The sequence below is a fragment of the Syngnathus floridae genome, chromosome 6, assembly GCF_059516105.1.
Source record: "Syngnathus floridae isolate MCC-2025c chromosome 6, RoL_Sflo_1.0, whole genome shotgun sequence".
NCBI lineage: Eukaryota > Metazoa > Chordata > Actinopteri > Syngnathiformes > Syngnathidae > Syngnathus > Syngnathus floridae.
This window is the reverse complement of record NC_142418.1, coordinates 18,961,123-18,980,125: the sequence shown is the minus strand read 5'-3', so window position 1 is coordinate 18,980,125 and position 19,003 is coordinate 18,961,123. Positions and strand designations below refer to the sequence as shown.

At 54.4% G+C, this 19,003-nt stretch overlaps 4 protein-coding genes across 6 annotated transcripts; 3 read left to right on the top strand and 1 right to left on the bottom strand.

Annotated features, from left to right (window-relative positions):
• Positions 1-138: 138 nt before the first annotated feature.
• On the bottom strand, positions 139-3,621 carry gtse1 (G-2 and S-phase expressed 1). The gene is made up of 11 exons (XM_088378685.1): positions 3,189-3,621; positions 3,053-3,110; positions 2,308-2,842; positions 2,077-2,223; positions 1,864-1,996; positions 1,402-1,686; positions 1,232-1,301; positions 878-1,090; positions 632-803; positions 446-562; positions 139-352 (listed from the first exon to the last, which is right to left on the bottom strand). Exons 1-11 carry the CDS (start codon positions 3,208-3,210, stop codon positions 266-268), a joined length of 1,839 nt encoding a protein of 612 aa, XP_088234811.1. The 5' UTR covers positions 3,211-3,621; the 3' UTR covers positions 139-265.
• On the top strand, positions 2,891-12,747 carry LOC148397183 (plasma membrane calcium-transporting ATPase 1-like). 2 transcript variants are annotated; one of them, XM_088378677.1, is made up of 20 exons: positions 2,891-3,264; positions 5,108-5,445; positions 6,370-6,567; positions 6,636-6,893; positions 6,974-7,099; positions 7,162-7,365; positions 8,110-8,256; positions 8,333-8,547; positions 8,657-8,899; positions 8,996-9,237; positions 9,297-9,531; positions 9,599-9,778; positions 9,838-9,925; positions 9,990-10,096; positions 10,158-10,349; positions 10,432-10,645; positions 10,915-11,126; positions 11,232-11,339; positions 11,425-11,613; positions 11,707-12,747. In XM_088378677.1, exons 2-20 carry the CDS (start codon positions 5,253-5,255, stop codon positions 12,097-12,099), a joined length of 3,744 nt encoding a protein of 1,247 aa, XP_088234803.1. In that variant the 5' UTR covers positions 2,891-3,264; positions 5,108-5,252; the 3' UTR covers positions 12,100-12,747. The 2 variants fall into 2 exon arrangements, with proteins under 2 accessions (XP_088234803.1, XP_088234802.1); XM_088378676.1 differs by lacking the exon at positions 2,891-3,264 and adding an exon at positions 4,517-4,774.
• Positions 12,748-13,144: 397 nt separating this feature from the next.
• bet1l (Bet1 golgi vesicular membrane trafficking protein like) lies at positions 13,145-14,679 on the top strand. The gene is made up of 4 exons (XM_088378697.1): positions 13,145-13,215; positions 13,538-13,623; positions 13,925-13,981; positions 14,050-14,679. Exons 1-4 carry the CDS (start codon positions 13,194-13,196, stop codon positions 14,215-14,217), a joined length of 333 nt encoding a protein of 110 aa, XP_088234823.1. The 5' UTR covers positions 13,145-13,193; the 3' UTR covers positions 14,218-14,679.
• A 266-nt stretch (positions 14,680-14,945) lies between these two features.
• On the top strand, positions 14,946-18,946 carry deaf1 (DEAF1 transcription factor). 2 transcript variants are annotated; one of them, XR_015859055.1, is made up of 13 exons: positions 14,946-15,362; positions 16,023-16,120; positions 16,212-16,338; positions 16,400-16,549; positions 16,669-16,808; positions 16,873-16,938; positions 17,213-17,248; positions 17,327-17,450; positions 17,515-17,649; positions 17,751-17,995; positions 18,092-18,190; positions 18,334-18,438; positions 18,522-18,566. XR_015859055.1 is itself a non-coding variant. In XM_088378689.1 (13 exons), the coding sequence occupies exons 1-13, from the start codon at positions 15,179-15,181 to the stop codon at positions 18,621-18,623; spliced, it is 1,593 nt and encodes a 530-aa protein (XP_088234815.1). In that variant the 5' UTR covers positions 14,948-15,178; the 3' UTR covers positions 18,624-18,946. The 2 variants fall into 2 exon arrangements, 1 of the variants encoding a protein (XP_088234815.1); XM_088378689.1 differs by having other exon boundaries at positions 14,948-15,362; positions 18,352-18,438; positions 18,522-18,946.
• The last annotated feature ends 57 nt before the right edge of the window (positions 18,947-19,003 follow it).

Sequence of the window (19,003 nt, the reverse complement as noted above, 5' to 3'; positions counted from 1 at the left end):
CAGGCCCCGGTCTACGTGCTCCTTGTTGGCCTGGGGCTCAACGATCGATCAGGTGGGAAGTGCATTGCTTCATTTGACATGATGTGGATGAACTTGCAAATATGAACGAATGCGTAACAATGTCAGTCAAAAGAAAGATCAATGTACAATATTTATTTAGGTTCTTAAGATTAGAAGCAGGAATAAAATCAGAATTCCGTTTTTCAAGCTATCTCACACACATACACGCACACACATATCCCAAGTGTGTGTGAGTGTGTGTGTTTCAAAAGGAGAGGTTGATGAGGGTGGCAGTGTTCTCCTTCTTGTCTTCCGGGCTCCACTTGATAAGTGGCGAGCTTAAGTCAATCAGCTGCCGAAAGACAACGACAAACATGAACACCCAAAATGCGTCAACAACAAAATGCAAAGCGAGCGAGCAGCTCCAATGGCAACAAGTTTGTACCTGCTTTGCGGCACAGCTCTTGGTGCTGTTGCGGATCAAGTCTGGGGTGTTGATCAGGTCGATGAGCGCTTTCTCATGAGTCGGAAGAAGCGGAGTGGGAAGGTCCAGCAGAAGAACCTGAAGAAAAGCATTAGAGTCGCCGCTAACCGCGTCCGGCGGCCTGACTTAGTCTGAGGTGAGGCCAACCTCTTGTTGGGCGCTCTCCGGCTGAAGCTCATCCGATTGGCCGCGACCGGCCGGCTCCGCGCTCGCGGTGCGCTCCGATTGGCCGGGCGCCACGGGAGGCTCCTCCTCCTCCAGACAGAAGGCTTGCACAACTACAGGCTCCGCCGCCATATTCCAGTCTCCGGGGGCGGGACTGCGTAGAGGGAAAACAACTTTGAGGCCGGCTGTTTGCGCGACATCCCTCCCTCTCGGCTGTCGGACGTTCACCTGAAGCAAGTCCCGGGGGGGCGGTCTGAGGCGGCCTGCGTTCTAGGGGGTCCGGAGGTTCTGCTGAGGCTGCCGGGTGTCGGCCCGGGGATGGCCGACCCCCGGCGTTTGAGCGGCGTGGGGAGACCGGAGGGACGCTGGGAACGGAACTGCAGAGGCCCGCTTGGACCTGCGGGGGGCGTCACCGAGCCACTCAACGCCTTTTGATGGAGGCTAGGGGTAAATGGGTGATGATGTCATAAGTAAGCAACTCCAGGAGAACCAATAGCTGTCACTATTAAGGGGGGGGGGGGGGGGGTGCTATTACTATGTGCTGGGGCCCTGTTCTCCTGTGTAAGTCAACCAAAATATCACCTGTCCATAGTGGCCGTCGACGTACGTCTCTCTGGTTTGAGTACCTTGGAAATATCAGGAGAACAAAAACCTTTTGGGGGGGAAACAGTTTTAGGTAAAGATGGAAAATGTTCATTGATGTATTTCCTGACCTGGAGGTGTGATTTCTCTGCTATGTGTGGCCGTCATACCTGGCGCTGCAGCTGTGATTTTTGCCTTCAGTCCATTTTGAATCCACTGAGCTGAGGTTTTGTCCAAGGTTCTTTTAGCAGACGCAGTCTGGCGCTGCGGCGTGACCCCGCCGGCCTTGACACCCTCGGACAGCTTTCTGGCTCGGCCGGGTAGCGTGCAGCGGCGGGCGGCAGCGGAGGACGCTAACGACGGTGACGCCGTCACGACGCCAGAGCGGCGTTTGTTTTGATTGGCAGGGACGGCGGAGGAGGTCAAAGCGCGGTCCTGCGAGGAGTTCAGCTTCCCTGAGAGGACGACGGCGTCGTAAAGATAGCAGTTAGTCACTTTCTCTCCTGCGGCTCATTTTGCTTGGCTAGCTGTAGTTTCTGCCAAGATTAGCATTGTGCTAATAGTTAGCCTTCGGTATGGCAATGGTGTCCGTGTGTGAAGATGTATGGACCTGCTGTTAGCAATGAGCGCACCTGTGGCTGGAGACGGGGACAGGCTGGAGTTGAAGCTGGATACAGAGGACGAAGATGAGGACGTTTTGCGGCCTTCGGCGGGGTTCCGGCTCTTAAGCGGCGTCACCTTTGTACCGGACTGCCTCCTCATAACCTTCGTCGTACAAGACCGAAACCAACTTTGATGGCGGGTTGCCTTAACGGCAGCGTCAACCAATCGCAGCAGTGCAGTACCTTGGCGGGTGCAGCCAGCGTGCGCTTCTTCTCCAGCGTGCTACAATTGAGGGACAAGTCACTGACGTCTGATGCCATTCTGGCCGAATCGGTCACAGTATCCTCACGGGACTTGGGCCGGCCGGAGGGATCTGGACTCGAGGCCACCTGGACGGGGAAAAAAAAAAAGGACATCGGTGACTTCACCTCCTGAGCGGCGAGACAGAGGAAAACAAAAGTCCGAGAGCCTACTTTGCCGGGCGGTTGCACTCGGGCTTTCTGAGCAGCGGCCGAAGAGGAAGTCCTGGGGACGGCCGGCTTGCTGGGCAGCAGGGCACCCAAGCCGGCTTTCCCGCGCAGCGCCGCCCTGGTCTTGACGCCCGTCGGGCCGACTGAAAGACGAGTCGCCGGGGGGACGTTTCCTTGCTTCAAGCGCTGCCGGATGGCCGGCGGCAGGTCTTTCATCGGACTGTCCTGCACCAGGAAGGTCTGACGTATGGCGGGGCCGCACAGGCTGGGAGGTGCCGCCAGCAGATCCAGTTTGGCGGCGCCGTCCTGGATGAACTGTTCCCCGTCTTCCCCATCCTGGCCGCGGAGCCGCTTCCCACGCCGCAGCTGTTCGGCCAATCGCTTGGCTTCCTGGCACACGGCGTCCAGCTGGTCCCCCGACAGCGGACTCCAGCAGGTCCCTTGCTCCGAGCGGGATTCAAAGTTATTGGGCGAACGTTTGACCGGATGGCGGGATGGGTCCACAAAGACATCATCCCCGCCTTCTGCACACCAGGAGCTGCGGGCGGGTGGGCGCAAAAGCGACTTTATTCTCTGATACCGCATGTCAAATTTCCATGAAGACAATGAACGAAAATTGTGAACAAAGACCTTTCTGAGATTGGATTTTGCACATTCATCTGGACATTTTTGTCCATTTGACGTTCACCCTCCGGTGAATCAAATCATGAATTGGTGAAGCGAACAAATGGCGGGTGAAAATTCCTACCCGTCAGGTGACAGAGAAACATCGAAGTCGAACTTCTCGTCCAGCAGATAAATCGCATCTGCGGTGACACACAAAGCGTCATTCGGAATGAGCAGCATGTTGCTTGGTTGGTCGATTATGGAGACCAGGAACTGACCGCTACCTGCTCGACGCTCCATCGCGCTGCCGCTTGTACTGCTGCTGCTGCTGCTGCTGCTGCTGTCAATCTGCAGGTAAAATAGCAATAACCTCAACTAACTCCGATGTTAATCGTTTGTATTTGCCAGGATGCAAGTGACGAGTCGCTTGAGGGAAAATACGACTCGTTGCTTTCCGAAAGCTCCACTCGGCAAAGCCCTAGCGTCGTCTTCCCGGAAAGCGGCCGGCACGCAACTCAACTTTAGTAGTTCTCGTGAAGTCAGGGATCTTTGCGATCCTCGTTATTTAGTTTCGGCGACAATGATGAAATACGAGTTCTTTTCTGCTCGCAAAACAACACAACAATTCAAATGTGGAACGCTGCTGGTCACGTTACTCTGGCGCCCCGTCATTGGTGGGAAATTGTTGACGTCAGCGCGAAGGGAGTTGTGGGGAATGGAGTCCATGTCGGCTTTTTGACGCCTTCAGGGTAACGGATCGTTGCGTTGTGAAATATACAACGAATACGAATCTAGGCTCCGCATCAATGTTGATTTCATCATTGATAGTGTACGCAACCGGTTTTATTCTTAAAAGAATCCAATAAACAATGGGCGGCAGTAGTATGACTTGAGAGTGCATTTAGTAATGTGCAAAAGTCCGTGCGTGCGTGGGTGCGTGCGTGCGTGCGTCCGTCCGTCCATTTCTTTTCTGAATCGCTTATGCTCAAGAGGGTCCTTTATCCTCACTACCTGCAGACCAGGTAGTTAGTTGAGTAGTTGAGGCCTCTGTCGCCGCAGTCAATGGCACCCATGGGTCTTGGACCTTGTCATGGTAAAAAAAAAAATGTAATCCATGCCCAACGCATAGCCTTGATAGCTATAACCCTGATCTTTCTAGATGCGGTTCCTTGACCCGGAAGCTTTAGGTATTGGTGGTCCTACTTCTCTAAGGACACTCTGCAGCCCTGATCCCAGTTACCTTGATTCTCATCGATGGCAATTCCTTTCACAAGTGATCAGTGTAACGTGTGTATGTCTCTCGACCGGGATCTTATTGATCTAGTTTCTGAAGAACTCCCTGTAGTCTTGCTACGGGCAGATCTTAATCCTTTCAGATGTGATTCCTTAATCCCCCAGCACCTGGAGACCACAACCTTGTTATTCCTGGTCTCAGTAGTTTTGACCCCTGAAGATCCTGTCATCTCACCTGGTCCCCGCAACCCCGGTGTGTGATTTTTGTGCGTGTGCGCGCATGTGGGCGTTTCTTCTCCGTCGGTTGTGGGCGGCGCCTGAGCCTCAGTGTTGACTGAGGCCACAGATTGTCTAATTAGATTAAGCGAGGCTTTCGTCAGATAATCATTTAGCCTCCTGTAGCTCCTGTTTTTGTCCTGCCATGGAGAGCAGTCCGCAGGGAGCTCGCTGAAGGTCAAATTGACTCTGCTGCCGCCGTCGTCGACCAGAGCACTTCGGAGCCTCGGCCGTGCGTATGCGCGTGTAGCCCGGGCAGGCGGGAGCGAGCGAGCGGTGGCCAGGTTATGGGAAGCGCTGGGACGCTGCTCAGTGGAAACGCGACGCCTCACCCGAGGCCATGGGGGAGCTCGGTGTAAGTAGCGCCGCCGCCGCCGCCTTGGCGATTCTGAGGAGATCATCATGGTCATCATCATGGCTGCGGGTCATTTCAAGCCGCTCGCTCGTTCGCTTGTCAAAGGGCGGGTGTCGCGGTGACACTCGCTAGTGTAAAAAGAAGTTAAGCCGAGTCAACAAGTAGCTCCGCCTTTCTCGCCCGTCGTGGCGACGGAAGCGCAATAAGAAGTTAGCATGTCACTGCTGTCTGAAAGTTGGAAAAGAAGCCGCGCGCTGCAGCTCGTCAAATGCGTACGTACTTAGCGCTTGGATGTCAACGTACGTGACGTGGCGTGCCCGCATGCGTCCGCAGAGTGCACGTCAGAAGTCCGCCGCATAGCAGCAGGCCCACCTCTGAGCGCCGCCTCTGACTTTGACCTCTGAGAAGGCAGGCCGGCCGGCCGACCGAGCGAGCCAGCCAGCGAGCGGCCGCTTGTCCGCCTGCGCCGCCGGGCGACATGGCCAACAGCTCGTTCAGCGGCGGCAAACGCCGCGGCTCGGCCTACCGGGAGGCCGCCGAGTTCAGCTGCTCGCTCCGAGAGCTGCGCTCGCTCATGGAGCTGCGGGGAGACGAGGCCCGCGACAGGATCCGAAACAGCTATCAGGATGTCGACGGACTCTGCGCCAGACTCCGAACCTCCGCCCTCCAAGGTCATTGCATGCTGTGTGTGCGTGCGTGCGTGCGTGCGTGCGTGTGTGTCCTTGTCATTTACCTGATGCAATTGACGGCAGCTGATTGAATCAAATCAAACATGATCAAATGGATTTAGCAAACACGTACGCTCTTAATGTTCAGCGACTGCAACGATTGCTATACTTGATTATTTCTTTGTGATTGCAATTAGGTCATTTAAACTGTAAAATGAAAGGCATTGAAATTCCATTCAACTTCAAGTCAAGATTTTCTTAACGGTATAGAAATAAAATTAGACGTATTGTAGTGAATAAAATGGAATTGAAATCATTCGAAAAAATAGGCTAAATCACAATTGATAAAAAATGAATAGATAAAATGTTATGTTGGATTTCAAGTTAAAGTGCAGATTTTTTAAAAATGCATTTACTGCTATAATAGTATGAAGTATAGGAAAAAAAAAATAATAGCCCAAATTTTCTCAGAAATGGCAAAATAGAATGGAAGGGATTGCGGTAAATACATTTGAAAAACAAATACTAACTATAATAATGAATGATTTATCCCGAGTGAGAAATACATTACATTGACTTGTATGTATGAAATAGATTGTCAGATCAATATTTCCATCCGCCCTGTTCAGGGTCGTGCCGAGTTGCTGGAAAATAAAATAAAATAAAATAGCCTTTAGCTGAAAGTGAATGCAATTGATTTACTATGGTTGCAATGGCCACCAAATTGCTAAATGAAGAGATGCTGTGTTGGTTGTCTTATGCTGTGTTGGTTGTCTTGCCTTGTGACATTCGCCCGCCCGCCCGCCATCATTAATTCATGTGTGAGACGCTCAGCGCAAATGTCAGCAACAGCTTGAAAAATCCATTTCCCATCGGAGCTGGCGCGTGGTGCTGTAATGTGCGTGCGTGCGTGCGTGTGCGTTGGAGGTCTGGACGGTTCGTGGGAGGACCTGCAGCGTCGGCGCCAGGTGTTTGGCCCCAACGTGATCCCCCCCAAGAAGCCAAAAACCTTTGTGCAGTTAGTGTGGGAGGCGCTGCAGGATGTGACGCTCATCATCCTGGAAGTGGCCGCCATCATTTCACTTGGCCTTTCTTTCTACCAACCGCCGCACGCCGACAGAGACAGTGAGTTGCCGCCGGCGAGCCGGCGAGCGAGCGCCGACCCGCCCAATGAACCGTCCCGCCTCGTGCAGGCTGCGGGCAAGCGGCCGGCGGCGCGGGCGACGAGGGCGAGGCGGAGACGGGCTGGATCGAGGGCGCCGCCATCCTGCTCTCGGTGGCCTGCGTGGTGCTGGTGACGGCCTTCAACGACTGGAGCAAGGAGAAACAATTCCGAGGCCTCCAGAGTCGCATCGAGCAGGAGCAGAAGTTCAGCGTGCTGCGCGCCGGCCAGCTGGCGCACGTCAAAGTGTCCGACATGGTGGTGGGCGACATCGCGCACGTCAAATACGGTCGGTATTTCCGCCTGGCGGGTCGAGCGGCGGGCGGGCGGGCGCGCTGACCAGCTTTGCCTCCTCCCCACCGACCGCAGGCGACCTCCTCCCCACCGACGGCATCCTCCTCCAGGGAAACGACCTGAAGATGGACGAGAGCTCCCTGACCGGAGAGTCGGACCACGTCAGGAAGAGCGTGGACAAAGATCCCATGTTGCTCTCAGGTGTGTCCGCCCATGGATTTCCTCGCCGCCGTCCGGCTCACCTTTTCTCCGCGCCGGCCCAGGCACTCACGTCATGGAGGGCTCGGGCAAGATGCTGGTGACGGCGGTGGGCGTCAACTCCCAGACCGGCATCATCTTCGCCTTGCTCGGCGCCGGCGACGAAGGCGGCGACGGAGACGACGACAAGGCCGACAAGGAGAAGAAGAAGAAGAAGAAGAAGAAGAGGAGGGAGGAGCGCAAGAAGCGAGAGAAAAAGGATAAGAGAAGTAGGTTTGGCGTCGCGTCGCCTCGCGCTCGCTAACGACCCGTTGGTTGTCGGCCGGCGGGTCCGTAGGACCACAAAGGAGGCGACAAACGACGGCACGTGTTCTTCCAAGTTGCGGTTCCTTCCGTCTGCTTCCAGCAGTTCTTCTACGTCTCTCACAGCTTCTGTGAGCGGTGGCTTATGGAACATTGGGCCAAGCGGCGGCTGTCAACCAATTCCTTCAGCCGGCGGTCGGACTCAAACCTCCTTCAAGCTATTGTGCAAGTGAACGAGCAACCGGGTCAGAACAATGAGATTGTTGATGGTGCCCAAGGCCCGGGACGGGTTCAGGCGCAGGCGCAAGTGCAGGCGCAGCAGGCGCAAGTGCAGGCGCAAGTGCAGGCGCAAGTGCAGGCCCAGCAGGCGCAGCCCTCCCCCAGCAGCAGCAGGTGCTCCTGACTCCGTTGATGGCGATTAGGAGCAAGCAGATTAGCTGGCTTAAGCTCACCGGCTTCTTTCTTTCTTTATTGCGTAGCGGCCTGCCGCCACCGCTCTTCTTCTTCATGTCCACTAATAACCTATTGGGATCAAGACACACACACGCACACGCACACGCACAGGCACAGGAGCTTCTCCTGTCACACCTGGTTAGCCCACATTCAACCAGCTCCAGCTCGGGCCCTTTTTCTAGGGAAGGCGTCGAAGGGCGTTCCACTCAAAAGTCTCCTTCTACATGAGCAGAATATTCCGATGGTCTTCCCGGCAGGGAAGAGCAAAGATGGCGCCGCCGTGGAGATGGAACCGCTCAACGAGGCCGCCGAACCGGAGAAGAAGAAAAGCAACCTGCGCAAGAAGGAGAAGTCCGTCCTTCAGGGCAAGCTGACCAAGCTGGCCGTGCAGATCGGCAAAGCGGGTACGCCGCGGCGCATGTGGAGAAGAAAAGACATTTGGGAGGGCCGGGTTCTTGGTGAAACGTGTTCCCCCGACAGGCCTCTTCATGTCAACGCTGACCGTCATCATCCTCATCGTTCGCTTCCTGGTGGACACCTTCTGGATCCAGGGCGTTCCCTGGACCGCCGAGTGCCTGCCCATCTACATGAAGTTCTTGGTCAAGTTCTTCATCATCGGCGTGACCGTGCTGGTGGTGGCTGTGCCTGAAGGTCTCCCTCTGGCTGTCACCATCTCCCTGGCCTACTCTGTCAAGGTTTCTCCCCTTCCTACTTGAGAAGACAAATCTCTGCAAGCCAGAGGCTTGGCTTTGATTGTGGCGTCCCTCAGGGAAATGTTTGCGGTCCCCTTTGTTTCCCTTTCAGAAAATGATGAAGGACAACAACCTGGTGCGCCACCTGGACGCCTGCGAGACCATGGGCAACGCCACGGCCATCTGCTCCGACAAGACGGGCACGCTGACCATGAACCGCATGACGGTGGTCCAGGCCTACGTGGCCGGCTGCTACCACAAGAAGGTGCCCGAGCCCGACCTGGTGCCCGCCAAGATCCTAGACCTGCTGGTTCTGGGGATCGGGGTCAACTGCGCCTACACCACAAAGATTATGGTGAGAGAGAGCGAGAGCTTTGACCGCGTCACGTGATCTGGTGACTAAGAACTGCGGCGGCGGCGGCGGCGGCGGCGGCGGCGGCGTCTCTTGCAGCCTCCCGACAAGGAGGGCGGTCTTCCCCGCCAGGTGGGCAACAAGACAGAATGTGCCTTACTGGGTCTGAGCCTGGACCTGCGACGGGACTACCAGAGCGTTCGCGACGACATCCCCGAGGAGAAGCTCTTCAAGGTGTACACCTTCAACTCGGTCAGGAAGTCCATGAGCACCGTGCTCCGGAACCACGACGGCAGCTACCGCATGTTCAGCAAGGGGGCCTCGGAGATCCTGCTCAGGAAGTAGGTCCCCCGTTCCCCCGGCAAAGGGTCCGGCTCGCGGCTAAGGACGGACCTCGCAGGTGCTGCAAGATCCTGACGGAGAACGGCGTGGCCAAAGCCTTCAAGCCTCGCGACCGGGAGAAACTGATGAAGACGGTGATCGAGCCCATGGCGTCCGAAGGCCTGCGCACCATCTGCCTGGCCTACCGGGACTTTGCCGCCGCCGACCGGCCCGACTGGGAAGACGAGGCCGACGTCCTCGCCGGGCTCACCTGCATCGCCGTGGTGGGCATCGAGGACCCCGTCAGACCCGAGGTATCCGTTCTGACGACGTCGCCCGTTCGGGAGGCCCGACAGAAGTCCTCAAGTGCTCCGTCGTCAGGTGCCGGACGCCATCAGGAAGTGCCAGCGGGCGGGCATCACCGTGCGCATGGTGACGGGAGACAACATCAACACGGCGCGCGCCATCGCCAGCAAGTGCGGCATCCTGCAGCCCGGGGACGACTTCCTGTGCATGGAGGGGAAAGAGTTCAACCGGCGCATACGCAACCAGCTGGGCGAGGTCCGTCCGCCGTTGCGGGACCGGCATGACCGATGAGACCATTGCCGTTCTTGTCACAGATTGAGCAGGAGCGAATCGACAAGATCTGGCCCAAACTGCGCGTCCTGGCCCGCTCGTCGCCCACCGACAAACACACCCTCGTCAAAGGTCAGGGCGCCAGACGGACGCTTTGCTACTTGTACTTTTGGATTCCAACGCGTGCGTCTTCCAGGCATCATCGACAGCTCGGTGCTGGAGCAGAGGCAAGTCGTCGCCGTCACCGGAGACGGCACCAACGACGGGCCCGCCTTGAAAAAGGCCGACGTCGGCTTCGCCATGGTAACACGTCCCGTATTTAACCAAGCGTACGTACGAGTCCAATGCGTGGGTCGCGCGGCAGGGCATCGCCGGGACGGACGTGGCCAAGGAGGCGTCGGACATCATCTTGACGGACGACAACTTCAGCAGCATCGTCAAGGCCGTCATGTGGGGACGCAACGTCTACGACAGCATCTCCAAGTTCCTGCAGTTCCAGCTCACCGTCAACGTGGTGGCCGTCATCGTGGCCTTCACCGGCGCCTGCGTCACGCAGGTGCACGGGGCGCCGCCCCCTCGCTCGTCTCACGGCTTGCCCCCGGCCGGCTCATCTCAACCCCCCCCCCCCTCCCTGGCAGGACTCGCCCCTGAAGGCGGTGCAGATGCTGTGGGTCAACCTGATCATGGACACGTTCGCCTCGCTGGCGCTGGCCACCGAGCCGCCCACCGAGGCCCTGCTGCTGCGCAGCCCCTACGGACGCAGCAAGCCGCTTATCTCGCGCACCATGATGAAGAACATCTTGGGGCACGCCGTCTACCAGCTCACCGTCATCTTCACGCTGCTCTTTGTCGGTCAGTCCGGGAGTAACAAGATGAGAAATGAAAAGGAAGCTCATGAATGAAATGGAGAAAGGCGGTCATTGAGTTCAAAATAAAATACAATTACAAAAGGCTCAAATTAGTACAAGTCAAAGTACTACAAGTAATGTCAAAGCAGATTTTCAACAACAACAACAACAAATAGACCTAAACCAAAACTAAAAGTAGAAATTTCGAAAAGTCAAAAATGGTCCAAGAAAGTAAACGTGGACTTTGAAAGTTGCCTTTGTTTTTGTGCCTAGGCGAGCTGCTGCTGGACATGGACTGCGGACGCAACGCGCCGCTGCACGCGCCGCCGTCCGAGCACTACACGGTGGTCTTCAACACCTTTGTGTTGATGCAGATCTTCAACGAGCTCAACGCCCGCAAGATCCACGGCGAGAGGAACATCTTTGACGGCGTCCTCAACAACCCCATCTTCTGCACCATTGTCGTCGGCACCTTCCTGGTTCAGGTGGAACAAACAAAACAAGAAAATGCTGATCTTTATTTCTTTCTTCTTTTTAGGATGATCAAATAATCATACGATTGTATTTTTCAATTCTTTGCACTGCGGCAGGTGCTGATCGTGCAGTTTGGCGGCAAGCCCTTGAGCTGCGTGAGCCTGAGCGTGGAGCAGTGGCTCTGGTGCATCTTCCTGGGCCTCGGCAGCCTGCTGTGGGGACAGGTGAGACGGGTCCGTCCGGGCGGGACGGCGCCCCGGCCGGCGTACGGGGCCCGCTGACGACCTTTGCCCCCTGGCTCGCACGCAGCTGGTTTCCAGCGTACCCACCCGCTGGCTCAAGTTCCTGAAGACGGCGGGCCACGGCACCAAGCAGGAAGAGATCCCCGAGGAGGAGCTGGAGGAGATGAAGGACCCCGACGAGATCGACCACGCCGAGATGGAGCTGAGGAGGGGCCAGGTGCTCTGGTGCCGGGGCCTCCAGCGCATACAGACGCAGGTGGCCGTTTGGGAAGCGCCGTCGTCATCTTGTCGTTAGCCAACCAGTTGTAGTCCTCCAAATTGAACGTGACGGATGACGGCTGTTTCCCAGATCCGCGTGGTGAACGCCTTCCGCGACAGCGTGTCCCCCTACGAGAACCTGGAGACCCCCGAGTCCCGCAGCTCCATCCACAACTTCATGAGCCACCCCGAGTTCCGCATCGACGACTCGGAGCCTCACATCCCGCTCATCGACGAGCTGGAGGGCGAGGACGAGGCGCCCACCAAGCGCAACTCGATGGCGGCCGTCCCCAACAACAGCCTGGGCGCCGCGGAGCCAGAGCGCCCCCTAGCGCAACCCTCGCTCCTCAAGGACCAGCAGGGCCCTCAGGCCAGGGCGGCGGTGGCGGCGGCGGCGGCGGCGGCTTTGGTCTCGGCCAATTCCAAGGGGGGGCTGGCGCCCTGCCCCGGAAGCCCCCTGCACAGCCTGGAAACCTCGCTCTGAAGTCCAAAGAAAAGAGCCGCCGGCCCGAGCGGGTCGTAACTTACTAGACGTGAACTCTTGCAGGTGTGCTTTAGCGGATGTTCACCCGTAATCACGTAGGTGTTGATGTGATGGATCTGTGACTTTGTGTTTGTAGACGGCCAGGTTGGTTGCTTCTTATTTGTATGTGCTCTGTGGATTTCACTATCAAAATGGCTTTTAGGTCATCACAAAATCTTCCAATACATTCTGAAGTGTAAAAATTGGAGAAAAACTAACATCTCTCGATTGATTCATGGTTTCATCAATATGAAATGCCCCGCCAAAGGTCAAAATGATATATTTAGTCATTGAAAAAATTGGATTTGAATATACATATATATATATATATATATATACAGTGCATTTTTATGCATTACATTTTTTATTCACTGGATGTTCGTTTTTAAATAAATAGCTTTTGTCTGTTTTACACACAAACTCTGGTTTCATTAAACGTCATTAAAAAGTAGCGTTGGTATACACTATAACTGTTTTTCAAAAGATATAAAAATAGCTTTTACTGTTGAAATAATCATTTCTTCTTTTTTTAATTGTAATTATAATTCATTTGTATTAGCTGAAGGATTTGCTAATTTTATTCACAATAAATGACCATCATGCTCTCCAGTGGAGATGTTAATTCAATTTTTTAAATAAGATTTCATTTGGATGAGGTTAAACATGTGCAGGACAGAAGCGTACCTGGGAAGCACAAGGTAATAAATAATTGAATATATTTTAAAAGTGATCAAAAAGTTAAAGAAAGAAAGCTTTTAAGTGGTTCAACGAAACTTGTCTGTCCGTGGGAACACCTAACCTTTTTTAGATCAACTTTATTTGAGATCGCAAAAAGTACAGAAACGTCTACAAGGGATAAAGAAAATGTCGAGAAATCTCTTCTACAACAATATATTATACAGATCACACAAATACAAGGTCATCTATGTTTTTTTTTTTGGTTTGTCTTTATTTTCGTTTTGACACGAGTGGATCGTTTTTGTGGCACTGACGTCACGCTCGCTCGCTCCCTCCCTCCCCAGTCCAATCACGTGCGCGTGACGTCACTTGTCAACATGGCGGCGGACCGGAACAGAGGTACAATATTTGTTTTGACACGTCCGAATCCGGCGAACCAGAACCACGTTAACTACACATAACCACGCTATTCGCGTTGAGCGATTATTTCCATGAGAATGAGGCCCTGCGTATTCCGGAAGTCCCTTCGACGCTCGGAGGCTTGTGTTGACGACTTGGCTTGCCAGCAGCCAGATCATCTGACGAAGTCTTCGTCGTGCTTTCGAGCGACGAACGAATTGCGCTTGAAGTGCAACGTGGCCCTCCCTATCCGAGCTTCTCTTGTGTGTGTCATACAATGAGGCGCTGTGTCATAGAAGGACTCGCGTGTTGGTTCTCGCAGGGCATGGCTCGGTGGAGGACATGCTGGACGCCGAGAACAAACGTCTGGCTGACAACTTGGCCACTAAAGTCTCCCGACTCAAATCTGTAAGTAAATCACGTGTCGCTTTGGAACTTGGCTCGCCTCATTCTGTTCAAGTCAAACCTCGGGCGCTTGACAACAAGAAATGAAAAAAAAATCTCGCCACTGAAGCTTTTGATTGGTGTGCTATATCGTATAGACTGACAAGTGTCGCCAAACATTCACAGTTTTATAAAGATTCGAAATAGCTCAATGTCATTGGATCCGGCCTCCGGATGCAAATTTCGCTCTCGCTCACTTCCAAGTCATCGAGCGGACGCGTGTGGCATTTGTCAGCTCTAAGTGTGTCGAAACCTTTTGTGACAGCTGGCGTACGACATCGACAGAGAGGCCGACGATCAAAACGACTACTTGGACGGCATGGTGAGTTGAAAGCGCCCGCCGCCACCGGCAGCAGGCACGCGTGTTGACGTCCTTCCCGCTCCCGCCAGGACTCCAATTTCCTGAGCACCACGAGTCTCCTGGGCGGCAGCGTCAAGCGCTTCTCCAACATGATGCGCTCGGGACGCGACAACCGCCGCGTCATGTGCTACGTTGCCATGGGCCTGGTGGTCTTCTTCTTCCTGCTCTACTACGCCGTCAGCCGGATGAGACGCTGAACAAACGCGCTGAGCCGGTCGGCTCTCGCAGGACGTCCACGAGGGCAAACCAAAGGAGGCGAGGCATGGACGCGATCTACAGGGGGCACCCTCTCGGATCCAAAAGACCTCTGTTTCTTTCTTTTTTTTTTGTCCGTGAGCTTTACAAACGTCCTCTCTGGAAAGAAAAAATAATAATCATAATTTGGGTTGGAATGGGTGATTCAAGCTTCTTAATAATACTGCCGTCTAAAATACACTTTGTAAAATAGTACATAGTGATGTTACATGTAAATCCTCCCGCAATTGACATCAGACTTACTGCTACCTATTCTTCTATTTTAGGTCTATATACAGTGTTTATTTCTCGCCAGTTGACTTTTCAATTCCATTTCACTTTTGTGTTGATTTACATTGAATTGTTTTCAAATAGTTTTAAATACTGAATTGTTTATTTGAAATATACATCATTTTTGCATTCAATGGTTGTTGGTTTGAATAAGTCACCTGACCTGCCGTGAACGTATATATGTACCTCGAAATGAAAAGTGTATGTAATGTCTTAATATGAACATTCATATTATAACCCGTGAGAATGTTAATTCCATTTCACATGCGGTTTGTAAAATATCTACATTTACAGTATTTACAATCCAATGAATCGCTATTTTGAAACGCGTAAATGTGACGTAGTCATTCGGGAAACGAGGCAGACTCTTCGGCTCTGCTCGGCTTTTTCCGGCGACTCATTGTTGAGGAGACATGTGGAAAAACAAACCGCGAGGAGGCGGGTTTCTTTTTTCTCTCGCTCTCTCCGGCTCCATTCTCATTGTTTCGAGGGAAAATCGGCACCATCGTCGTTTCTTGTTTCTGCAAAAAGGGACTCGATTTGGCGTGCGTTGGCTACCGAGTGGCCTCTCGGCCTTCCCCGTGGCTCTTCGGTTCATTTCGGCTCTCGTCGTGTCTTTCGCCGGAGGGAGGAATGGACGAAGCGGAATCGGCGACGAAGGCGCTCGGACTTGACGAACCCCGCAGGCGGCCAGGCTCGGATACCGAGTCGGAGGCCGAAGTCTCTACGATGGCCGTGATGGCGGCGCCCGGAAACATCGACATGGGAGCCGAAGCGATGCCGAACCCCGACGACGCCGAGTCGGCGGCTTTCGCAGGCAAGTCGATCGGCGACCGACCGACGGACGGCGAGCTCCGAGCTAGCCAGCAGGCCGCGAGCGCGCGCGCGCACGCCCACCGACGAGTGGCGCTAAAAATCCAAAGTTAACTCGCTTCCTGGATTTCGACGCCCATCTTGCAAAACAATTCAACATTTCAAGCTCGAAATAACGACGGCGTGTTGTTGTTGTTGTTTTTTAGTTTTAGCTCACTCGTTGGCAGTGAATTAGTAAAGCATTTGCAATGAACCCGGGGCGAATTGTTGGTGGACCTTTTTCGTCTTTGAAATGCTTGCAAATGGTTTGGAGTTTGGAAGGAAGGGAGGAATGCACTTTATTTGATCCCTACACTTAGTTCATCGTCTTGAATGGTAGGTGAACAAATCCGATTCAGGGTCCTGCTCGAACAACTTCTTATGTGCCCAACTGAGCTGCGTCATTTGAACTTTGCTGCAATCGTCGCACCGTGACAGCAAGTTTGACTCTTTTCACATTTCGTGATGTCTGTGGTTCACCGGCATGCTCAGTTCATGCTTCGTTCATTCTTCCAGAGAAGGAATGAGCATAACATGGCGTCATCGGTAGCGGATTCCATTCAGATTCAGCACAAACTAATGCTGGGAGCGCAAAAGTTGCTGACGATCAAATGTGTTGGCGCAGAGGTGTCCACGGTGGCGGTGGAAGACGTTCAGGCTGCAGACGACGGCGTCTTCGCCACCCGGGTGGAGGCGGTGGAAAACCTTCCGGAACACGTCTTGGTACGGCGGCGTCAGAACACGTTGGTCGGGGGGGGGGGGGGGGTCTGCACACGCGTGCGTCCACCACGTCACATACGTTTACGTGCCGTAGAGCGGAAGGAGCCCCCTGCAGCTGGCCGAGGGTCTGAGCGGCCAGAAGACCACGCTCATCGTGGTCCACACCGACCCTGCAGTGGCGCGGCAGGACGGACTCAAGTCCGTCGGCGCCGTCTCGACTGGTACGAGCGCGCAAAGTGGCTTTTGGAGCACGTCTCTTTGACTTTGTGTGTGACCGCTCAGGTCTGGTGACTCCGCCCACCCCGCCGACTCCCCTTCGGGACAAAGAGCCCGCCTCCAAGTACAACTGGGATCCGTCGGCGTACAACAACGAACTGCCGGTGCGGTGCCGCAACAGCAGCGGCGTCCTCTACAAGAACCGCCTCGGCTCGGGTGAGCGCAGCGTTTGCGTGCGTCCCGTCGTGTGCGTTGCGACGGACGACGCGCACCGCCGACGGAATGACATCTTCGACACAGCGCAGCGCAACATTTTGTTCTTTTTGTGCGGTGAGGCGGCAAAGGTCGCTGCATTAAACACGATCAGCGCTGGCTGACGCCCACCGAGTTTGAGGGTCTGGCCGGTCGCGCCAGCAGCAAAGACTGGAAGAGGAGCATCCGCTACGGAGGGAGGCCTCTGCTCTGCCTCATACAGGTCGGTCGCCCGCCCGCCCGCCGTTGCGAGCGCTCCCGTCGAATCCTGCCGTGTGTCCGTCCAGGACCGCATCCTGAACCCTCACGCCGCCTCGTGTACGTGCGCGGCCTGCTGCGACGACATGGTCTCGGTGAGTCGCCGCCGCCGCCGCCGCTCGCGTCGGCCCGCTTTGCTCGGCGATATCGGTTTCGATCGGTTGACAACATTGGCTCCGATAGCGAGCCGATTCATTGTGATTCCGACGCCACTGGCCGTTTGTTGCCATTGGCTCCTTTTTTCTGCTTGGGTTGTGATACCATTCAGTGGATTCTTGCACCATTCTGAATCTTTGCGATGCAAAGGATTCCACATTGCTGCTATTTTGAATGAGTGTATATTTGTTGCCGTGTGTTTTGTGTTCTAAGAACGGAGACTCCCTGGAAGCCGAAACCATCACAATGGTAGTCTACGTTCATCTTTTATTTTTGTCATCGCAAAAGTGTTTTGGGTGTACCGAATGTCGCGTCCGTTGTCTTCAGAACGGTCCGGTGCGCCTCTTCGTCCCGTACAAGAGAAGGCGGAGGGACACGGATCCGCCGCCCGCCGTCAAAAAGGAAGTCCCCGCCGGCAGCAAAAGCATCACGCTGAGCCCGGGAACCACGTGTGAGTCACGTCGCCGAGGTCCGAGTTTGCCGCAGTCAGCTCAAAGAGGTTTTGTGATCCGCAGTCACCGTGTCGCCCATGGGTCAGATCACCCCTTCGGGCACGCTGACTTTTGAGCGCTCGCCCGGCAGCGACACGGCCGCCGCCGCCATCATCTCGGACGCCTCGGCGCAGAGCGAAGTTTACGCTGACACGGCAGGTAGTACGAGCGGACGGTACAGATTGAGAAGAGACGGACGGCGCCCGCAGCCGTTTTGCGCCTCAACCGCGAAGCTCTCACGACGTCTCTCCCTCTGTCAGTGCTGACGGCCTTGCCGGCGTTGGCGCTGTCCCCCCAGGCCAAGATGGCGGTGGCGTCCCCCTCGGCCTCCCTGGTGGGCACCCTGGAGGTGGGGCCGGTGGCGGTGGGGCCGCCTCTCCTGAGCCCCAAGAACGCCTGCTGGCACAGCCTGGAGGAGATGGCCAACACCCTCATGAGCAACGTGCAGCAGCTCAAAGCCTTGATAGAGCAGGCCAAGAGGGGGGACAATAAAGGGCACAAGGAGGTGAGGGAAGGAGGGATTCCGCCCATCATCCCACATCACAACATAGTCCAACACTCACTTTAAAAAAAAAAACCACCTCTGCCTGTGTGAGTCCAGTGTGTCGTCAGTCAGTCCTTCCAGAACCGGATAAGCTTCCAGACGCCGGACGAGTCGCAAGGCAAACGGAGCAGCGACATCGCAGAAGTCATCATCAATGTAACTTTTCCACTCGGGCAAAATGCGTTTTGAAAGGCCAAGCGGCAACCCTCGAGTTTGCCTGCCTGCCGGTCAAATGTTGAACGACTCTTTAATGGTCTCTTTTTGGTTACCATGTGTCATTTTGTTCACGTTGCCAATAGTTGTTGTCATGACAACAGATGTGTGAGAACTGCGGTCGCGCGGCCCTGAGCGAGTGCACGGGCTGCCGCAAAGTCAACTACTGCTCCGCCTTCTGCCAGAGGAAGGTGAGGAAACGCCACGCTAAAAAAGATTCGACTTGCATCCAAATCATGGCTTGCCGGCCCGCTCGTGTTCCTTCCGCTTGCAGGACTGGCGGGATCATCAGAACATCTGCTGCCAATCGGGAGGGGGCGGGGCCATCCCAGAGGAGGAGCCAATGGCGTCCATCGGCATGGACAAAGTTAAGTGAGAAAAAGCAGGCGAGATGTTGAATGAAGGGAAGGCTGTTCATTTTTCACGTATTTCTCCGTGAGCTCTTTGTTTGGAAGATTTAGCACTCGTGTTGCTTTCTTCATGAACAGCCAGCCTTGGACATATTTTGTTTATACTCCACATTTTGTCAGGGGTGTCAACAGGATTAGCTTTGAGGATACAAAAAGCTGACGCAAAGCTAATTCACATAGAAATGGATTTATTGAAACCACTTTCATGAATTCATGATCATTCAACCTGTTTCATATTCAATTGATTGTTTTATAATGTATGCATAAAAATAGAATGTCATGAAATGAATTGTATTTGTTTATATTTTCATTGTGATGATTGCTCTCCCACGTTTGTTTTTTGGTG